An 18,314-nucleotide genomic window follows, 5' to 3' on the forward strand; every position below is an offset into this window, starting at 1 on the left:
ATGACCAGGGCAGGAAGCAGAGCCCCACACAAAGAGGAAGCCTAAACACACAATTGAGCACCCAAATACAGGAGGGTCACTGGGAAATAAAACACACTAGGGGGGGGGGGAATAAAACCAGCACGTAGTGGCAGCTACCATGGAAACCATATTATAATCTGCACAACCAATCAGAAGTCCTGCTGGCCAAGAGCCCAAAGTAGCCCTGTCTACTTTCTAAAAAACTCTTGGTGGACACCAAGAAAGATATCTGTGGGTGCCATGGGGCACACGGGTATTATGTTGGGGACCCCTATACTAAACCAGGATTCCCAATCCATGGTCAGTTATGTTGGAATGTCATGAAAGTCCATATTAGTTGGTGTTTATCCTAGTTTTGCCAGTCTTGGGAAACCTTTAGGCAGCTTTTTCATCAGAATTCACCAGGCATTGCACCACTAGTCTTCTAGTCCTTGTGGCTGTCGACAATGTTGCTTTCCCTTTTAAAAAGAGATTTTCCCAGGCAGCCAAACTTAACAGCACATTTGGCACTGACACACCACATGCAGGATTCACAAAAAAGCTCCAAATCTGGAAGTGCTGATGCCGCCCGCCTGAACTCACAAGTCCAGTCCCCAATCTTCTTGTGAACATTGCCCAGACTGCAGTGCGGGACACAGAGGCAGCGTGTTTAAATACAAAATCAAATACTTTAATGAAACCAGGGAACAGGAGAATAGCTCAGGTAATACCACTAAAACGGATATTCCTGCGCCAGGTGCATCGGTTTTGTTTTTTATATAAACACCTTCTCTTAAGCAAGCAAAGCGTGGACAAGCGATCAGTTTTTCAGCTTTTTTTTGTTTTGTTTTTGTTTTGTTTTTTTTAAGATCCTGAGTAGAGAGTTTAGCTAAACCACATAAACGACATATTCTATGAAAATGGCCCAAGTCCTGAGCTGGTGGCCAGCACCAGGCACGCCACCAGTTTATAAAACAGACCACTTCCGATGCACAAAAATCTAAATACTTTTCACATTTCCACAGAGTTCTTTATGCAAAAGAAGAAGAAGAATTGGGGGGGGGGAGGAGCACAAGGTCTTCAGCTGAAGAATCTGAAGTTTTCAATAGTCAATATGTAGGTCGCAAAGCCCACCCCCCTCCCAATGCATTTGTAATTTAAAGTTTAAAGGGTTATATTAAGGCCTTCTTCTGTCCTTACTGTTCAATATTGTACATATACCAAAAAAACAAAAAAACAAAAACCCTGCCTAATATAGGCATTGACTCTAAAAAAAAACAACAACAAAAAACAAACATCACCTTGTGTTATACATTGCAACTGTGTCCGTTGTGAAAACAAATTTAAAAAAAACGGAAGGGGGTGGGGTGGGGTGGGGGGAGACGCAGACAGACTATTTTTAGCACCAAGCAGTGGCCACAAAGGCTGTGCTTTCAAGATGCTTTGGGAAAAGGGGAGGTCGCCCAAGTCTAACAGCCTGTGGGAAGGCAACTCTCTCCAAAGAATCCAACCATTTCGGGACACGATCTCCATTCCTTCAGTGCATAGCAGCATCTCCAGTCCAAGATTAAGAACAGACGAAAGATCCGGGGAAGGAGGGCAACCCCCCCCCCCCCGAGTACTACCGAGAGCTTCTCAGAACGGACACTAGCCAAAATAAGCCCATTTCAACACTGTCCCTTGAGGCTCAGCTCCTGGAGGCGAGTCCACTGCGACCGAGAGACAAACTCACTCCCAGAAGGGGCTTCCGTGGTCCGCTCTCCGGCACCGTTCACCTCCGGTGCCGGCTGTGGCCGGGGTGGTCCCTGTCGTAGCGGTGACTCGGCCTCTCGTACGAGTGGGGCCGCTCGGGGCGCTGATCCCGGTAGTAGTGGCTCTTCTTCTTGTATTTCCCAGAGTGGTCGGAACGTTCCCGGGAGCGGCTCCGCGATCGAGAGGAGCTCCTGCTGCGGGATTTCCGCGGCTTGGGGGAGGCGTACTTGTAGCTTTGGGCCTTTTTGTAGCTCCTCGCTTTGGTGCCTTTGTAGCCGGAGCTGCTGTGGTTGAACTGCCGCGGGGGAGAATCGCTGCGGCTCCTGGAGCGACTGTGAGATTTGGAGCCGCTGGAGGGGGAATAGCTCTCGCTCTTCCTGTTGGAGGGGGGGGGAAAAAACAACAACAGGCAGGCGTTAATGTTTCCTGTCAAGCGGTTGCTGGGACCCCACCAGATGCTTCCTATTTCTAGTGCTATATGTAGTATCAGCGTGACTGAAAGACACTTCAGGTCATGAATGTTTGGCCCCCGGGCTGGCCAAACTGAGGCTCTCCAGATGTCCGTGGATGGCCAATTGGCAGGGGCTCATGGTAATTGTAGTCCAGGGACATCTGGAGAGCCACAGTTTCGGTCATCCCGCTTATTTGAGCATCAGCAGTCTGGATTATATACCTCTGGCGAGACTGTATTGCAAAGGGTGGGTTTGGGCCGGTTCAATGAAAGCAGACTTTACATTCCTCCTTCCTTTTCACATCACGGCTAAAAGCAGCCTGGACTTTCTAGTTGCCTAAAGATCTGAGCTGACAGAGTCCGGGTCATGCCATGATATTTGCAGCAGAAAGGCCAGCAGGCAGGAAGCTCTTCTTGTGGCATCAAGTTCTGCCAGGGGAGGGCTGGGCCCCGTCTTCTAGTCTCTGCATTCTGTCCGCTGGCCTTCCATATAGCACTTGGCCACCTACCTTTGCTTCGGAGTTGGTGACCTTGAAGGGGACCGGGAATAACTCGGATCTCGGCTTCCACTTCGACTCCTGCTCTCTCTGCCTTTCTGAACGCTGCAAGGAACACAACAAAGCAAGAGGATTAGGTGTAAAGTGGCACAGTGTGTTGGGGCCTCCTCAATTGCATGCCTACAAGTCTTGGCAACTCTGGGAACAATTGCTTTTGCTGAATCCCTATTCAGTCCCTCCCCAGGACCATTTTAGGACTGATACATGCTGTGGCCCAGGTAGTGCGTCAACCTTGGGAAGATTAAAGTGGGCACCATCTTCCCTGCAGATTCTCAGATTGCTTTGTTGTTTTTTTGAGTTGTTTTTTTCAACAACTGCTAACAGGCTTTGGCAGACCTGCATTTGTCCAAGGCAAGAATTACGCAAGTCAGGATAATGGGCATAGTTTATACAAGTGGCTTCCTTCAGCTCCTCTTCCTGCAGAATCTGGGTCAACAGGGTGAGGAATTATGTTTGAAAGTGAAGAAAACCCACACGCCCTGGCTACAGTGTACAGATATGGTTTGTGGGGACAGCTAGACACCGACCCCAGCTTTAAGAAGCTAATGCACCAAGGACCACACAATCACCACTTTCCTCATGAGTTGGGAGCCAAAGGTCAACAAGGAGAAGGAGAAATATGTTGTTTCAGAGAGTGGCCATGAGGGTCTGCAGTAAAAGCAATAGTCCAGTCCAGCAGCATCTTTGAGACCAACAAGATTTTTTTTTTAAGTAAACACTCCTTTCATCAGATACCTCTGACAGAGAGAGCTGAGAGCATATGTCCTGAAAGCCTTGTTAGTCTCGAAGGTCCCGCTGGATTCCGATCTAGCCGTTCTACCTGCAGTTGCCCAAATTCCTGGGAGCACAAGACAGACTCTACAACAGTTCTAATACTTCCACACATATTAGAAGATACACATGTTCTGTCTTTCCTGTGCAAGCTGTAAAACAGCTCTTCTGCCAGCTGCAGGGCCTCTTTGGATCCTGCCCACGGAAAGTGTTGTTAAGTAAAGAAATGCCTACAGGCTCCATCCTGCTTATCTCCAAGGCTGGCCACAAGCTGAGCATTTCTGTGGAAGCCCTCAAAATACCCTAATCCTTACCCATTGACCGGGCTGTTTGACTTCACCCTCTTCATCCCTTCCATCTTCCTCTTGGTGTTTTTGAGCACCTGCACAGCGAGCGGGGAAGGCTTGGTGCCTTGGTTTTCTTTTGGCGATTCTGGAGAAGTAGGAAAACGAACCCAGTCAGGAGGAAAGGTGCTTTGAAGCAACACTGCCTGAACATTCCCTAGGATCTGAGCATTCAGGGTGGCCAGTTCCCTATTCAGAATAAACGCCTTATTAAGCCGCAAAGACCATGCTGGGAAGGCATGTACTGGTGCACCAACAGGGAAATGCACTGCAAGCAGAAGTGCCCACCGAGAAACATTTCTCTTGTATACTGGACACATTTCAGATCGGCAAAAGATCTGCATCATAAAGATAAGCAGATAAGCAAGCAGACTTCCACTGATGCAGCTGGAGGATCTGTGCCAATGACAAGCATTGTTAATGAGTCCTGCCCCACTTCATACAGAAAGGGAAACTGGACTCTGATCTTTTGTTCTGTTCTAGTGATGGGACGGCAGTCTGAGATCAATGAGCTCACGTTTTAAGTCTGGGCTCATGGTCTTCTGATATTGGGGATGGGTGGGGGGGGAGTGGCCCTGGCTCTCAGACTGAAGCACGGCTGTGCTTATCAGGCCTCTTGTCAGTTAGGCAGCCATGGCTCATGCACAGGTTTCACAATAAGCGATACCAACCAGCTTTGGGGGCAGGCGAAAATCCTGACACGGTATCCAAACTGGGCGTTCCATCAGGCAACAGGCCTTTCGCCTGGGCTTTGGCCTCCTCGATGGCCAGCTTCTTCTTCTCTACTCGGCTTTCCAAGATGGCCAAGTCCACCTGAAAACAAATTATTATTAATATATCTAACACGCACAGCCACTCTTGCCCTCAAGCTCACAATACTCCAGGCACAAGCAGGGAAGACCATCCATGACAGGGCTTGCCTGTTCTCAAAAGGAGGAACCCAGTGCAGCTTGCAAGAGACTCAGCAGAGGCCTTGAGCAGTCTATGCATGTAAAGTAGTTACTGTGCTCCATGGAGATTCTTTTTTGCCCATTAAGGTGATGGGAGAGGGGCAGAAAAGCAGATCAGGGGAACTGCGTCCCTAATTCATCCCTTTCACAGGGCTAACAAGTAATGGCGGCACGGAGCAATTGGGCAGGTCTCAGTAGACAGGAAAACTAATTCACAGGGCAGGAGGCTGAGCAACAGTACACCCATGGCATGAATGCTTCATGTAAAGCTTTGGGGATGTAGCGCAGGACAAGAGACTCACTTTAGCTTTCTCTTCACCACCCCACACCAAGCAATTGGAAACGCTACAGCCTGAGAAGGTGCGCACCTTTTTCCGAGTATAAAGCTGCAGGATTTTTATGCAGATCTCCTGGATCTCCTCTTCAGTTGCTCCAAAGAGTAGAAACCAGTGAGGGCGACATGGAAGTGGTATCTGTAAGCAAAACAGGACAGCCCGTGCCGTCAGTTATCCGTCACTCTCAGGGCAGCTTCTAACACTTAAAGGCACCCCCTTGCTGAATTGAATTAGCCTTTTTCTGATTTAGTCAAAGTAGTGGGGGAGGGAATGAAAGAATTCCCCACCGGCAAGGATGCCAGCAACTGTGAACCAACCCAGGAGCCCCAAGACAGACTTTCAATTACTTCCTTCTGTCTAAGAGCATATTTATAATGCAGGGTTCAGGCTAGAATGAGCCCAGAATAAACCAGCTTGAAATACAGAACTCCTCAGCTAAAAGCCAGAGTAAAAATAAATGTTTCAGCTTGGCAGCTAAAGGACAGTAAGGAAGGCAGCTGCTGAAAAAGTCCTGGCTCTAGTTAGAACCACAGCATTGGAAGGGGCCATACAGGCCATTTCATCCAACCCCCCTGCACAATGCTGGATCAGCCTCCAACACCTATGGCAAATATCTGTTCAGCTGCTGCTTGAAGACTGCCAGTGAGAGGGAGCTACCTTCTTTGGCAACCCATTCCACTGCTGAAATACTGTGATCCCCCCCCCCTGCTTCTTAGCCAGTACCATTTTCCTCGTAGTTTAGAGCCATTACTGTGGGTCCTATCCTCTGCTATTAACAAGAACCACCCCCTGCCCTCCACACTCTTCATCACTGGCACAAAGCACATGTCTTAAGAACAGGATCGTGAGGAGCTGGACAGTAAAAGGAAAAGGTGGCCCCTCAAGTACCTGAGTCATTCATTTAGGAGATTTTTTTCCCTGGCTGCCCCTTAAGTCCTTGCTCCCTCCAACTAAGTCAACAAATGGTCAATATTTAAAAAACAAAATCAAGACCCACCTCCAGGGTCCTAGCAGCAAGGTAGATACAGGCGCAAGCAATGCTCTCAGGGTGGAACCTTACAAAAACATCTGTGCGTAGGCTGTCATTCATATAGTTCCTAAGATGACAAAAGAAGGGATACCAGAAGTTGCAGCCAACAGACAGATTCCTGCAGATCTCTGACTATGCTGGGTTTGGTCTTTTGTCACTCTACTGTAGCTAGTTATCTAGGTTGTTCTACAGTTACATTTGAAGTCTAGATAAACCTGTGAAATCTGACAGGTTAAAAAAAAAAAAAGAAAGCTTCCTTCCAGGGAAGGGTGCCTCTTGGGAATATATCCACTGGCTGTCGGAAATTAGTGAAAGAGAACCAATTTTAACTTTGCTTTTCTCCCTGTGATACTCTACTGGCCTGTTCTTGCAAAACAGAATTAAAAAAAAATCAGACACAAGGCGTAGCATATCTGAAGAGATCTTATCAAACTCGAGAATCCATCCCGTCAAAGAGAGCAGCACGCGAGCTCAAGATGGACAATGGGAAGCTGCAGCTCCGAATGGACGGCTCTTCAGGTCGCGTTTGATCTCTTCTGCTTTCCGACTCGTTTTCCAGAATGCGCACAGCCTCTCGAATTCCTTCAGAGGGCAAGGCGGTCCCAGAAGTTCATTCCAGATATTATTGCAGCGCTTACAGCTGAAGACTTCCAAGTTCATGCCGCTTTCTTCCATGGGCTCGGCACCGGATCGCTTCCAAATTGCCCCACTGTAACCACTTGCCTTAAACTCAATGTTCACAGAATGAGGCAACTGCAAAAACATTGCACATGGCTCACAGTCAGTACGGTTTATGCATTTCTCCCTGGAAAGGATGTCTGGAAATACAGTTCTGTTTGTGGCGTTGTTTTTTATTTTTGGCAGCTAAAGTGTGTGCAAAATCCTAGAAAGCACAAATGGTTTACTAAGAGAAATCTACTGACCAAGCAGTACATTAGACATTAAAAGATGACCCAGAACAAAGGCATCTACGAGCCAGAGATGACCGTCAGAGATGCATTGTGAGCATCAGATGTACAGTGAATTAACATCGGGTGGCCCCAAACTATGTGTCTCAGTTGCCTTCAGTCAAGCCATGCACAGACAACTGGAACAGGAGTTATGTGATGTGTTGCAATGAAAGGAGTCAAGCAACAGATGGTTTGGGGTGGTCACCACTGCTGTTCCTTAACTCAAACAAAGCTGGAAGTTCTCACTAGAGAAATTTAAGATTGTTAAATAGACAGAAGTGGATGTCCTCTGGCTTAATAGCATGTTAGCAGAATGATGAATAGTTTAGATTCCACTTCTGATTTGCCCCATTGTACTGGGACACGGGACATCAGGCCAGGCATTCAAGACAGACAATTCTTTAGAATGCTTTCAGGTTCCTCAAATACTTGCTAGCCCCGGAATACAACTGGATGAAGGCTATGGGACCTGAAGCTGCTGCAATGAATGTTTCTGTAACCAAGGCTTTAGTGCTATAGTTCCCTATTCAGTTCTCTAGCAGATCGCTGCCCACGGCCAGGAAGAGTGCAAAGGAACCCCCCTCCCCCAAACAGCTGATCCCCACAATGCATCATGATAATTTGGGAAATCTCCCATTCTCAAAGTGGTTTATTGAAAGGCATGGGGACACCAGGCATGTGGAAACAATTCATCAGATCTTGCCCCTTCGAGTTTTAAAAGTACAGTAGGAGAAATTTAGTCCTACACGGTCAGGGGTGATAAGAACATCTAACACATAAAACTCTTTTAGTGGGGCACTGAATTTTCAAAAAAAAATTGAGTACCAAAATTTAACATCAAGAGCAATAACAAACATTTATGGAACACAATTCTCCCCCCCTCCACCACCTTCCACCCACTAATTTAAAAATTCAATTTAATAAAGGGCTTTTAAAAAATCATTCTAAGGACATACAACACAGCATCAGTCATCTCAACAGTAATGCATTCAAGATTTACTTATCTGTTAAATGCGCAAATAAAACTTTTCAATCAAGTTGGGGGAAAAAAAAATCACAAGCAGAAGTCGGCCAGTTTTTAACTCTACTAGTGTATGTATACCACCTGTCTAGAGCCAGCCTTCTCTCTGCGGAGCCTGCTTTGGTTTGACTGAAGACGGCAGTTATCCCTGCACCATAGCGAGTGGGCAGCAGAGGAGAAGTCTTAGTCACTTACCCTCAGAGGCTACCCTTTGATCAAAAGAGTACAGAAAAGAAGAGTCAAAAGAGGTTCTCCTTCAAGACAGCACCACACAGTTCAGTCAGCAGAAATACGAATCGGCTTTTAGAACTACTTTTACATCATTGCCAGTTTCACAGGTTCATCTTTTGTTAATTCTTTTGCTTACAAAAAACCCAACCCGTCCCAAGAAGCAAGACATTGAAATTTTACACGACATTGTTTCGTCTAACCGTTTTTTCAAACAACAAGATTTGTGCTGGACGCAGACCTTCCCATCCCACGCCTTGTCGGCAGCGCAAAGCCGAGACGGCGCAGGAGAAACTCCACGTGCAAAGGCAGTGCACTTTTGCGCACTGCAGACAAGCAGGAGACGGCAGCTGCCTTCGGATCCTGCTTGAGCGCACACGCGAGCCACCTGTTTGGGAAACTGGATGCCGAACCGCTGCTCTGGTTCAGCATGGCTTGTCGTACGCTCACACACAGAAATGGCAGGCCCACGGCAAGCTCTGCCGCAAAGGGATCCAAAGGGCAGGATTTGAAGGAGAGAAAAGCAAAAGGGGCGTGCAAGGCGGCCGAAAGCTCTCTTACCATTTAACACGGGGCCTGAATCTTTTAAACAGAGGGCCGTCAGCTCGAGGCGACTGATGCGGCCTGCCAGGTTAACGCTGGAGCCATGCTCCGTGCGCTATGAAATGTGGCGGTGGGACAACACATGTAACTGCCCCCATAACGTGACACCTTTTGTGCCAGAGCCCTGCTCGTCTCAACAGAAAGAAGAAACAGCAACTTACCATGATGTCTGGACCAGGTGTTGGTTACGTTCACATTCTAATACCTGAAGGTACATAACGATTATCTGGAAGATACGGGTGATTGAGTTATACAGGTGACTGGGTTGTGTACAGAGGTTATCATTAGATGGCGGGGGGGCAACCAAGCTGAGTCTAGCCTGGGTAAGCATCCTCACAAGGACTTCAGGATGTTCACCCAGTGCCAAGTGCAGTCAAAGAAGCAAAGACACAAAACATTTGAATACAAAGCATGACCTTTCCTCCTCTGCATTCCATCCGGCCTGGTCTCCTAAACGCAGGGCTCTAATCTATAGGCAGATGTCTAACACCCCAAAATTCAGACGACTTTCACCTATACGTCCACCTCAAAACATACAGGAGCAACTGGTAAGGAAAGAAGAAACGTCAGCACTCTTTCCCTGGCATAATTCCCACAAATTAGGATTATCTCAATATGGTTTAGTAGACTGGCATGGCTGTTGGCATTCATTCAAGATGGCAGGCCTCCTCCCATCTTCGTGGACGGACCTGAAGCAATTTTGCAACCGTCTATCTTATGAACTGCTTTTTTCTCTTGTATTTGTTTGTCATCACCGCACTCATGTGGCTTTCTTCTGAGCAGGACAGGGTCAGGAGGTAACTGTTGGCCATTAGTAATTGCTTCCTAGATGCTGGTTTGCACCTTGAAGGCCATGGCACACAAGAGAGGTACTATCCTTGGTACTGGCAAGTGAGCTTCAGAGTCATGCCCAGTCAGGCTGACCGTCTCCGCACTGCCAGTTTAAAGAAAAAAAAGGGGGGGGGGGCTGAATGGGACTGGTTAGCTTTCCTAAACTGCAGCCTCGCTCAAACCTCAAAACAGCTGGTAGGCTTCAACAGCAACAATTGCACCTGTGGTTACCTGCTTGCGCAAGAATAAATGGCTCAAGGACTTGGACCGTTATGTCCAGACAGCACTCAAGCTTCACTCAAAGGAGACGTGGAATTGGTTAGTAAGAATTTGGCAAGATAAGAAACAAAGACAGTGAATGCTGCTACCATCCTGCTATGACACATGAGCAGGGGGTTGGACTAGATGGCCTGTATGGCCCCTTCCAACTCTATGATTCTATGAAGCATGTTTCCATCCAGCTGGAAGATGAGGCAACTTGCAGAATGAGTTAAAAGGGGTCAGGAAAAGAGACACCAACCTTATGAGGGTGCTTGACATGTACACAGAACCCGAGCTCCTTGAGAACTCTCCTCTCGGCCTTTATGATTTGGTTCTTCAGGTTAACGTACTCTTGATCCAGTATTAGGGGCACAGGCTTCCTGTTTGGAAAAGAGGGGAGGCTGAAGCTGCAGCCCACACAGCATAAGAGCAGGCTCTGCGAAATGAGCAACCTGGCTGGGCTGTTGTTGTATTTCAACTAACTATGTGCAATTGGCCTTGATCGCCTGTGAGAAAAGCAGGCTACAAATAACATAATAATAACATAAATAAAACTCAACTCTGTGGGTATGTGGAAACAGAAAAGGACAAATTTCAGGGCAAGACCTTTAAAAACCATCACAGCACTTATTCAAAGGACATTCCCATTGCTTTCTCAAGCATGAATGATTTCTACTCTTGAAACAAGGTGCACGCTGGCATTTTTAATGATCCCTCAGGCTGGTCTCCTGCTGATGGGTATGCAAGTTATAGATAAACTGAACGCATTCTAGTTCTACTTGCATCCTGATACATCCCACAAGCTGTGACTGCATCAACTGATGTTTGCAATATGCTTGCCAGAGGAGTTCCAAGTAGCTCTCATTTTTCTAGCCAGAGTATCCTCCCTTACAGGCACAGAGCCTAAGCCTTTCTGAAGGATGGGTTGAGAGGCCAGGCCAATCCAGCTATGTACTTTGGGATACACAAGCTGGATCGGACTGGAACCTGGGGTAGCTTGGTTAAGAGGTGGGGCCAAGTGGCCTTATGTGTTCTTACTACCCCCTCCTCCGCACTGAGTTGTTCCTGTCCAGACTTCCCCCTTCCGTGGATAGTTTGGGCATGAAGACCCACTGCCAAGATAACCCCTTGGAGTGCTTCACACTTACTTTTTCTCCCTCAGATGCCGAAGTCTGTGAAATACATTAATCACATCCCGTATACGTCTTGGTGCTTCTTCAATTTTTGAGGCCAAATGAACACAGGCCATCGACACGTGCTGAAAGAGAAGTGTGGGCAAAATTTTAAGCTTTACTCCAGTAGCCAAACTGTGACCCTCCAGATGTCCATGGACTGCAATTATAATGAGCCCCTGCCTCCAGTTTGGCCACCCCTGCATCAAATCAACAGGCTTGTGATCCACTGAGATTCATGGAAATTATCAGTAAAATGACTAAAGTACAAAGCAGAAAATTCAGTAAGCAGAATCAGGCAATCTAAGAAAACAGCTTGTGTTCAAGTTTCATAAAATTAATTTCATACCTCCATGGAATGTTTCACAAATGACTTTGTGTAAAAGAAACGCTGGAACAACACCTGCCCTGTAGCCATGGCAACCTAAAAAAAGAAAAGAAAAAAGGTAATGTATCTGTTAATGCTCATGAAATATGTTCTGAGGAACTGGGAACAGATTCCTTTTGAACCATACCTGTAGCATCAAAAATGTGTAATTTTTGACATATAATTAGACTTGCGCTTGTATCCCAAGATGTGAAAACAGAGCTGCACTTAAGGGAGATATAACTTTCCTGCAGGGTCATTACCACTACAGATTTTCTCCCAAATTGTGCCTACTTGGGTTAGTAGTGGATCCCAGGAAAGGAGGTCTGAATCAAGTGATGCTATTGTGTAAATAAAACAGTAAGTAAGACAGTTGTTTTAAAAACTATGGTGCTAACAAGGCACGATACAAATGGGTCTTAATTTCTTTTCACCTTCTTGAAAACTCATACCCAGCCACAGGTGTTGTTAAGTCTTGAAGGTGCTCCTGGACTCTTGCCATCAATCATGATCTACCTTCTGTCAACAGTATGACTGCCTTAGATCACTACTTAGTTTCTAACTAAATGCCAACCACGTCATGGCAGATGTGGATTGCAAATCAAATGGCATTTCTTCAGATAAGCCAGATGCACGTGATTTGCCAAATTTGACACAAAACCAGAGTGCGAGGAGGAAGAGTGAGAACAGCTGCCTGCCTAACATTTAAAGATGTCCAAATCCATCCCACTTTGCCCCTTTATAAGCTTAAAGGCTGTGATATTCACCCCAGCTGGACTTGGAACCTGCTTTTAACCCCAGGTAGTAGCCTGGGACACAATGATGAACAGACACGTGACAGGACCATGAGTAATAACTTCACAAGTCTGTGTTGGGAAGAAACACCCTTCGTGACTACTTGCAGAACATCTGAGGATTAACTGGCCTCCTCCTGCTCTAGCCACGTGCAAACCAGGAGTAGGTCCTTCCAGCTAGCAGGGCAGCTTTACGGAGTTAGCAGCCTGTTTGAGGATCTTGAATCAGAAGCTGAAGATTGCTGTGCTGCAGGGTCACAGTTAGTACCAATGAATCCACAGGCAGAACTTCTATGCTCCAACAAATAAGAGGAAAGGTGGCAAAGCAACTATGGTTGTACAGGGGTTGTACATTGCCTACAATTTGAGGGTTTCCCCAAGTCCTTTCAGTCCCTGGTGCATAGAAACTGCAACTATTTATTCAGAATTAATATGAAGTCTAATGTTACTGATTGCCAAATATCATGCCAGAAGATAGTCACTCTGTATGACCGTCGCCCTACATTCTCTATTTTAAACCTTTAAAGAGCAACAAAACAAGCCAGCACAGATGGGCACTTCATACAGACACACTCATAATTTAAAAAAAAAAAAAAGATTACATCAGTGGTAGCCTTGAAGAGAAACCAAAAGCTGATTTGCCTTTAAAAAAAGAAATTAAAAATGAGGAAGGAAGACAACAGAGTTGCCTCAAAGTCAAGAGAAACGGTCAGAAAGACACAGCAGGCAAACATGACTAGGGAGGGAGGAGAGGGCTGTCATTTCTGGGCAAGGCTGTTACATCATCCACTTCCTGGAAGAGAGCCGTGTTGATGCCGGGGAGCCTCCATTATGCTCAACAGGGAATTTTCTGTCATCCACCCTGCCCTAGCAGGGAAAATCTCAAACCCGTGGAGGATTCTTGTGAACTTAAGATCCTATTAAGGTTGGGAGTCTGGGGTTCTTTGTTTGAGGGTTCGATTACACAGCATCTGTCCAGGAGAAAGAACAAAAGCCCTGCATTCACCAGGAGCAGACATTCTGAACAAAGCAAGCAGATGCGGGAGCGTTCAAGGGACTCTCTCCAGACCCTTTCTCCAAACAGACGTATCCACAGCTCAAAGGTGCTCACAGACAATCTAGTTTATCTGCACTCGGCAACTGCTCCTTCAAACCACTTTCTCACTTTTTCCAGATAACAGCTTGCTCCTTTTTCCTGCCCATTGTTATGTTTTCTTTCCCCAAATGGGCTGTGCTGTTTTAATCATAAAGGCTGGCATTTTAATGTTTTTTTTACAGTTATGTATACAAACCAGCATGTAATAAAAACCTCATAAATGGGCCAGGGTGGAGTGGTCATAAATCCAAGTATAAATAAAGGCAAGTAATTTTTTTCCCTATAATGTATCCTATGCACTGGCATTGAGGAGTTCAGTGGTATAAAGTTTAATCTAAATATGCTGGTAGTCCAGCATCCAAATAATGCACTTTCTTCTGTTTACTATGAAGTTTGTGTTTTGCATTCTCAGCTTTTAATTTCCTTCCCCCCCCCCCTGCATCACAGATGGTACATTTCGAAATGGATACATTAAAGGTAGTGTGTATCACAACAGTGTGCCACACTCTCAAATGTGATATAGTCTGAATTGTTTGAGGAAAATGGAGACACTTTCACCTGGTAAAAATTTCAAAAACAGAATGCTGTATTCTAAGTTCTTAATGATGCGTTTTAAGTTGTTAAAGTAGTAACAAAAAAAAAGTTTGGCATCACATTGAAGTCTATCTGGCTGCTAGCATCCAGATTCTAACTGGCCCGATGCCAGAAGTAATGGCAACAGACTTCTAGTTTAGAAACTGATGTTTAGTGGTATAGTGCCTTTAAACATGGAAATTTCATTGGTGATAACCATGACTAAAACAAAAAAAAAAAATGAAGGGCCACATAATGGAAAAACTGAGGGACTTGGGAATGTTCAGTCTGGAGAAGAGGAGGTGGGGAGGGGACAGGATAGCTCTCTTGAAAGATGTGAAAGGGAGCAGATAGGATCCGCTGTAATGGGTTTAGAATGGGTTTGTAAATTTTCCTGAGTTAGAGTAGTTCAGCAATGGAACAGAGAAGTGGTGGTAAGCTGGCAGTCTCCAGGCAGTGGCTGGACAGATACTTATCATGGATGCTTTAGGCTGAACCTGCATTGAACAGGGGTTTGGACTAGATGGCCTTTGGCCCCTTTCAGCTCTGTGGTTCTGTGATCGCTACCACAGTTGTGACAGCAAAAAAATTGGAGACTATCAGCCCCACTTCTGAAAATGGAGATTCCACCCTCTTTTCACAGCTAACAGCTGAATATCTTTTTAACCTCCACAAAGTTCTCAAATCTTTTCTAACAATTGCTTTATGAGGACAGCCCAGCTAGTCAATAATCCCACTTTTACTAGTGGCAAACCAGTTGCCTCAGGGAAGTCTATAGAAGCATAACATCACACACATACACACCCCACCACCACCAATCATCTCGGGCATATTATCTCTGTACATGGAGGTTCCATTCTGAGCTCGCATGGCCAACAACAACATCCAAACGTCTCTGGTATCTAATTTACTGTTATTGTTGAAATTGTGTGATAGTTAATATTATTTTTTAAATAAATAAAACAAGAATTGGGCCTATAGTGGGCAACAGCCTTCAACAAGCTAAAAAGTTAAGCCCCCTGCATTGAATTTTGCCACAGGGTCTTCATAGACAGCTGCAGGAACATAAAAAGAACTAAGAAGCTTTAATTTCATTTCATGTAGTCCCCACTTCACTGCACTGTTGACAGAAGAGCCAAGAGCCACATTCCATCTGGAGCTGTTTTTCTTGAGTTTGTCAACTGCCCTAGGATAATTTGATGTAAAGACAGGATAAAAGTGTTTCAAATGAAAAGCAGAAGCTCAGGTGATGGCATTGATATGCAAACAAATTTATCAGACTTGTATTCAACAGGCTTTGGAGTTGGCTAGCTGATGATCTTGGCTATTTTAATCACAGTTCGCAATTACTAGACCACTTTTTAAAGTGTCTCCCTTGCTTACTATCAGTACTTGGGCATGTAACTTAACCCATATCTTGGAATGTCAAGCCTTCCCAGCATCTCTTTGTAACACCCTGCCCCTAACAGTTCTGCCCAGTGAGAGCTTTAATTCATTCAACCATTTAAATCAATGGTGCCTCACAAAAGCACATGCTATTTGTTAATTTGTGGTTCTTATTCTTAGCTGCCATTTAAACTCTTGCCACTTCAACAATGTTCATGACTTCCCAGCACTGAATGTTTAGTGGTTTGTGAGTTTATTAATAGAATCCCCATTGGATTTCTTTCCTGAGCTTTCACTAAGGCTGGGATATGAAAATGTGTATTTATTTCATGGGAGATATTTTTAATAGTAGCATTACATGGGAATACTATGAATTATATCTATTAGGGATAGAAATTGCTGTGGGTATTTGAAAGGCAAGGCACAGATGACTGCACAATGACTGCATATCTTGTTTCTACCCTGCCAACCAACCAAAGCCTTCCGATGTAAACACGTGTGCTGATATTGTAATATTAGTCCTTAAATAAATTATATATATAATTATAAACTATATATATATATATATATATATATATATATATATATATATATATATATATATATATATATATATATAGTTTTCTATGTGTTGAAATTTCAATTTGTTCTTCCACTATTGATTATATAAATTAAAATGTGTGTGTGTGTGTGTATATATATATATATATATATATATAATTATTATACTAATAAATTGTTTTTATAGCTCGTCCATCACCGTTGGCTCGGGACGGCAAAAATCAAGGCATCTCTGCCTTTTAAATTCTTTAACTTCACGTGTCCTCCCAAATCAGAGTTCCCCAAAACCAGTTTCTGGTTGATCAACAACGCAAAAAAACATGAAGGCATTTCCCAATGCCCGCCGCGAACAGGAAGGAGAAGCCACGTTTGCCCCAGATCCCAGGCATGCGAGGCGGCTCAAAGCGCTCCTAAGCTGCTGCCGACAGGCGGCGACCCCGTAGGGTTTTCCCCAGGCGAGAGATTCTCCGATTCTCGCGACTCCCTAAGAGCTTGATTTATTTTTTTTGGGGGGGGGGGCGCTCCCACCGCAGTCTCACCCGCGTCCCCCCCCCGCTCCGCGATGGGCTCGCCAGGGCCGTGTCCGCCGCCGCCGCCCCCCGTCTCTCGCTCTGCCAGCCGCCGTTTCCGCCACGGAACTCGGCTCTGCCCTTCCCCGGCGCCTGGGCGGCCTCCTCCGACTCGGCCTTCCCGTCCCCCGTGGCGAGGCTCTGGGCCATTTCCTTCCCTCCCCGCCGAGGCCTAGTCGGCCGCCGAGGCCTTCCCTTCCCCCCCCTGCGGCCTACCTGGGGCAGGCGGAGCAGGATGCCAGCGGCCTGGATGAGCTCGCAGCCGGTAATCCGGAGCTGCGCTTCGGTCTCGGCGTCGAGGCCGCTACCCATGGACGGCGTGAAGCGGAGCGCGTCGTCCGGCAAGAGGCAGTTCTCCAGCGTGATGAGGACGCCCGAGTAGAGGCGGTCGCCGATGCGGACGGCGCCCGGCGGAGGCGGCTGAGGAGGGGCCAGGCCGCCGCCGCCGGGGGGGAAGGACAAGGACGACGAAGACGCCGGGCCGGGCGGCATCCCCGAGCCGGGCCCCGCCAAGGCCGCCGCTCCGCCGCCTCCTCCTCCCGCCGCCGCCATTATCGCCGCCGCCATCTTGTCTCGACGACGACAACGTCGCGGATTCACCTCACACGGGCGGACGGGCTCGCCTCTTCCTTTAGGCCCTCCCCCCGGCTTCCGTTCTCGCGACGCTCCTCTGCCTCGCCATTGGCGGCCCGCGCCTGGCCGCCGTGCTCCCATTGGACGCTGGGAGTTCCTTATTGTGACGCCACGGCCAGGAATTCGATTCCCCCCCTCCCCCGCCTTCTTCGAAACTAGGCGAGGCGGGTGAGAGGGTTAGTCAAGGGGAATGACGAGGGCTCCCGGCGTGCAACGCGCGCGCCCACTAACGGCCGCCTACGAAAGGCCTGTGTTCCCCCCCCCCCCGCGCACGACGTTGGGCTGTACCACGTCCTCTTAGAGGGGTGGGCGGCGGCGTTCAAAGCTCCCCTCATCCTTCCGTGTATAAAACTAACAGGTTCGTGAGAAGTCGAATTTGGCAATCTTCTCGTGGTAAATTCCCGCATGGAAGGAAATATTTCACGTATGGGGATGGCCAACGATTTGAGTGTCCCCCTGTTATCTCTCATGGCACAGCCCAACCACAATAAGGCTACCTGGCCAGGCCTTCCCCATCAATCAAGGCTAATCCCAAACGTGGTGCAATTTGGCAATGAAGAGGAAGCTCGCAGCAATTAAAATGGCCTGGCCTCCAATTTCATCTGCCTGGCTAGCTGGTCGCTGGCTTGGGCACATCCGATAATTTAATAAAATTATATTAAATAACATTAGCTTGTTACTAAATTTAATTTCCAACTTGAATTATCAACAGTGATCAATGTAACTTTGCAGCATGTGCATGCCTGTTGTTTCCTTGCCTGAACCAACTGGGAAGAGTGGGTTAGAAAAATAAAACTAGCATTATTATTTACATGTAAACAACACTGGGATCAGGATAAACTTGATCTCAGAAGCTGATCAGTGTTGTGTATGCTTGAACCAGTTTCTTTTCAAGCGGTTGGCTCTCTTCACAAGAGACGTAACTATGAACATTTTACCGACCATACCTATATTGAGCTTGGGGTGCTCAAATTGCTGGGTTTTTCTCCCGTGGCACCTACATTTTACAATTTCAAATAAGACCCCAAACAGAGATGACTCTGTTCCCTCCCAACACACTCTGCTGTATTTCAAATAAA

The 18,314-nt window shown here is 46.6% G+C and overlaps 1 protein-coding gene across 4 annotated transcripts; it reads right to left on the reverse strand.

The window, feature by feature from the left end:
• Positions 1–669: 669 nt before the first annotated feature.
• CCNL2 (cyclin L2) lies at positions 670–17,243 on the reverse strand. Of its 4 annotated transcripts, XM_077312807.1 has the most exons (11): positions 16,819–17,228; positions 11,606–11,680; positions 11,233–11,342; positions 10,344–10,464; positions 9,154–9,218; positions 6,158–6,257; positions 5,194–5,298; positions 4,547–4,688; positions 3,846–3,963; positions 2,713–2,805; positions 670–2,129 (listed from the first exon to the last, which is right to left on the reverse strand). In XM_077312807.1, exons 1-11 carry the CDS (start codon positions 17,167–17,169, stop codon positions 1,772–1,774), a joined length of 1,638 nt encoding a protein of 545 aa, XP_077168922.1. In that variant the 5' UTR covers positions 17,170–17,228; the 3' UTR covers positions 670–1,771. The 4 variants fall into 4 exon arrangements, 3 of the variants coding, with proteins under 3 accessions (XP_077168922.1, XP_077168923.1, XP_077168924.1); XM_077312808.1 differs by lacking the exons at positions 9,154–9,218; positions 10,344–10,464; positions 11,233–11,342; positions 11,606–11,680; positions 16,819–17,228 and adding an exon at positions 8,246–9,138; XR_013226917.1 differs by lacking the exons at positions 670–2,129; positions 2,713–2,805; positions 3,846–3,963; positions 4,547–4,688; positions 5,194–5,298 and adding an exon at positions 8,246–8,370 and having other exon boundaries at positions 16,819–17,243.
• Between the last annotated feature and the right edge of the window lie 1,071 nt (positions 17,244–18,314).

Source organism: Paroedura picta, chromosome 15 (genome assembly GCF_049243985.1).
Source record: "Paroedura picta isolate Pp20150507F chromosome 15, Ppicta_v3.0, whole genome shotgun sequence".
Taxonomy (NCBI): domain Eukaryota; kingdom Metazoa; phylum Chordata; class Lepidosauria; order Squamata; family Gekkonidae; genus Paroedura; species Paroedura picta.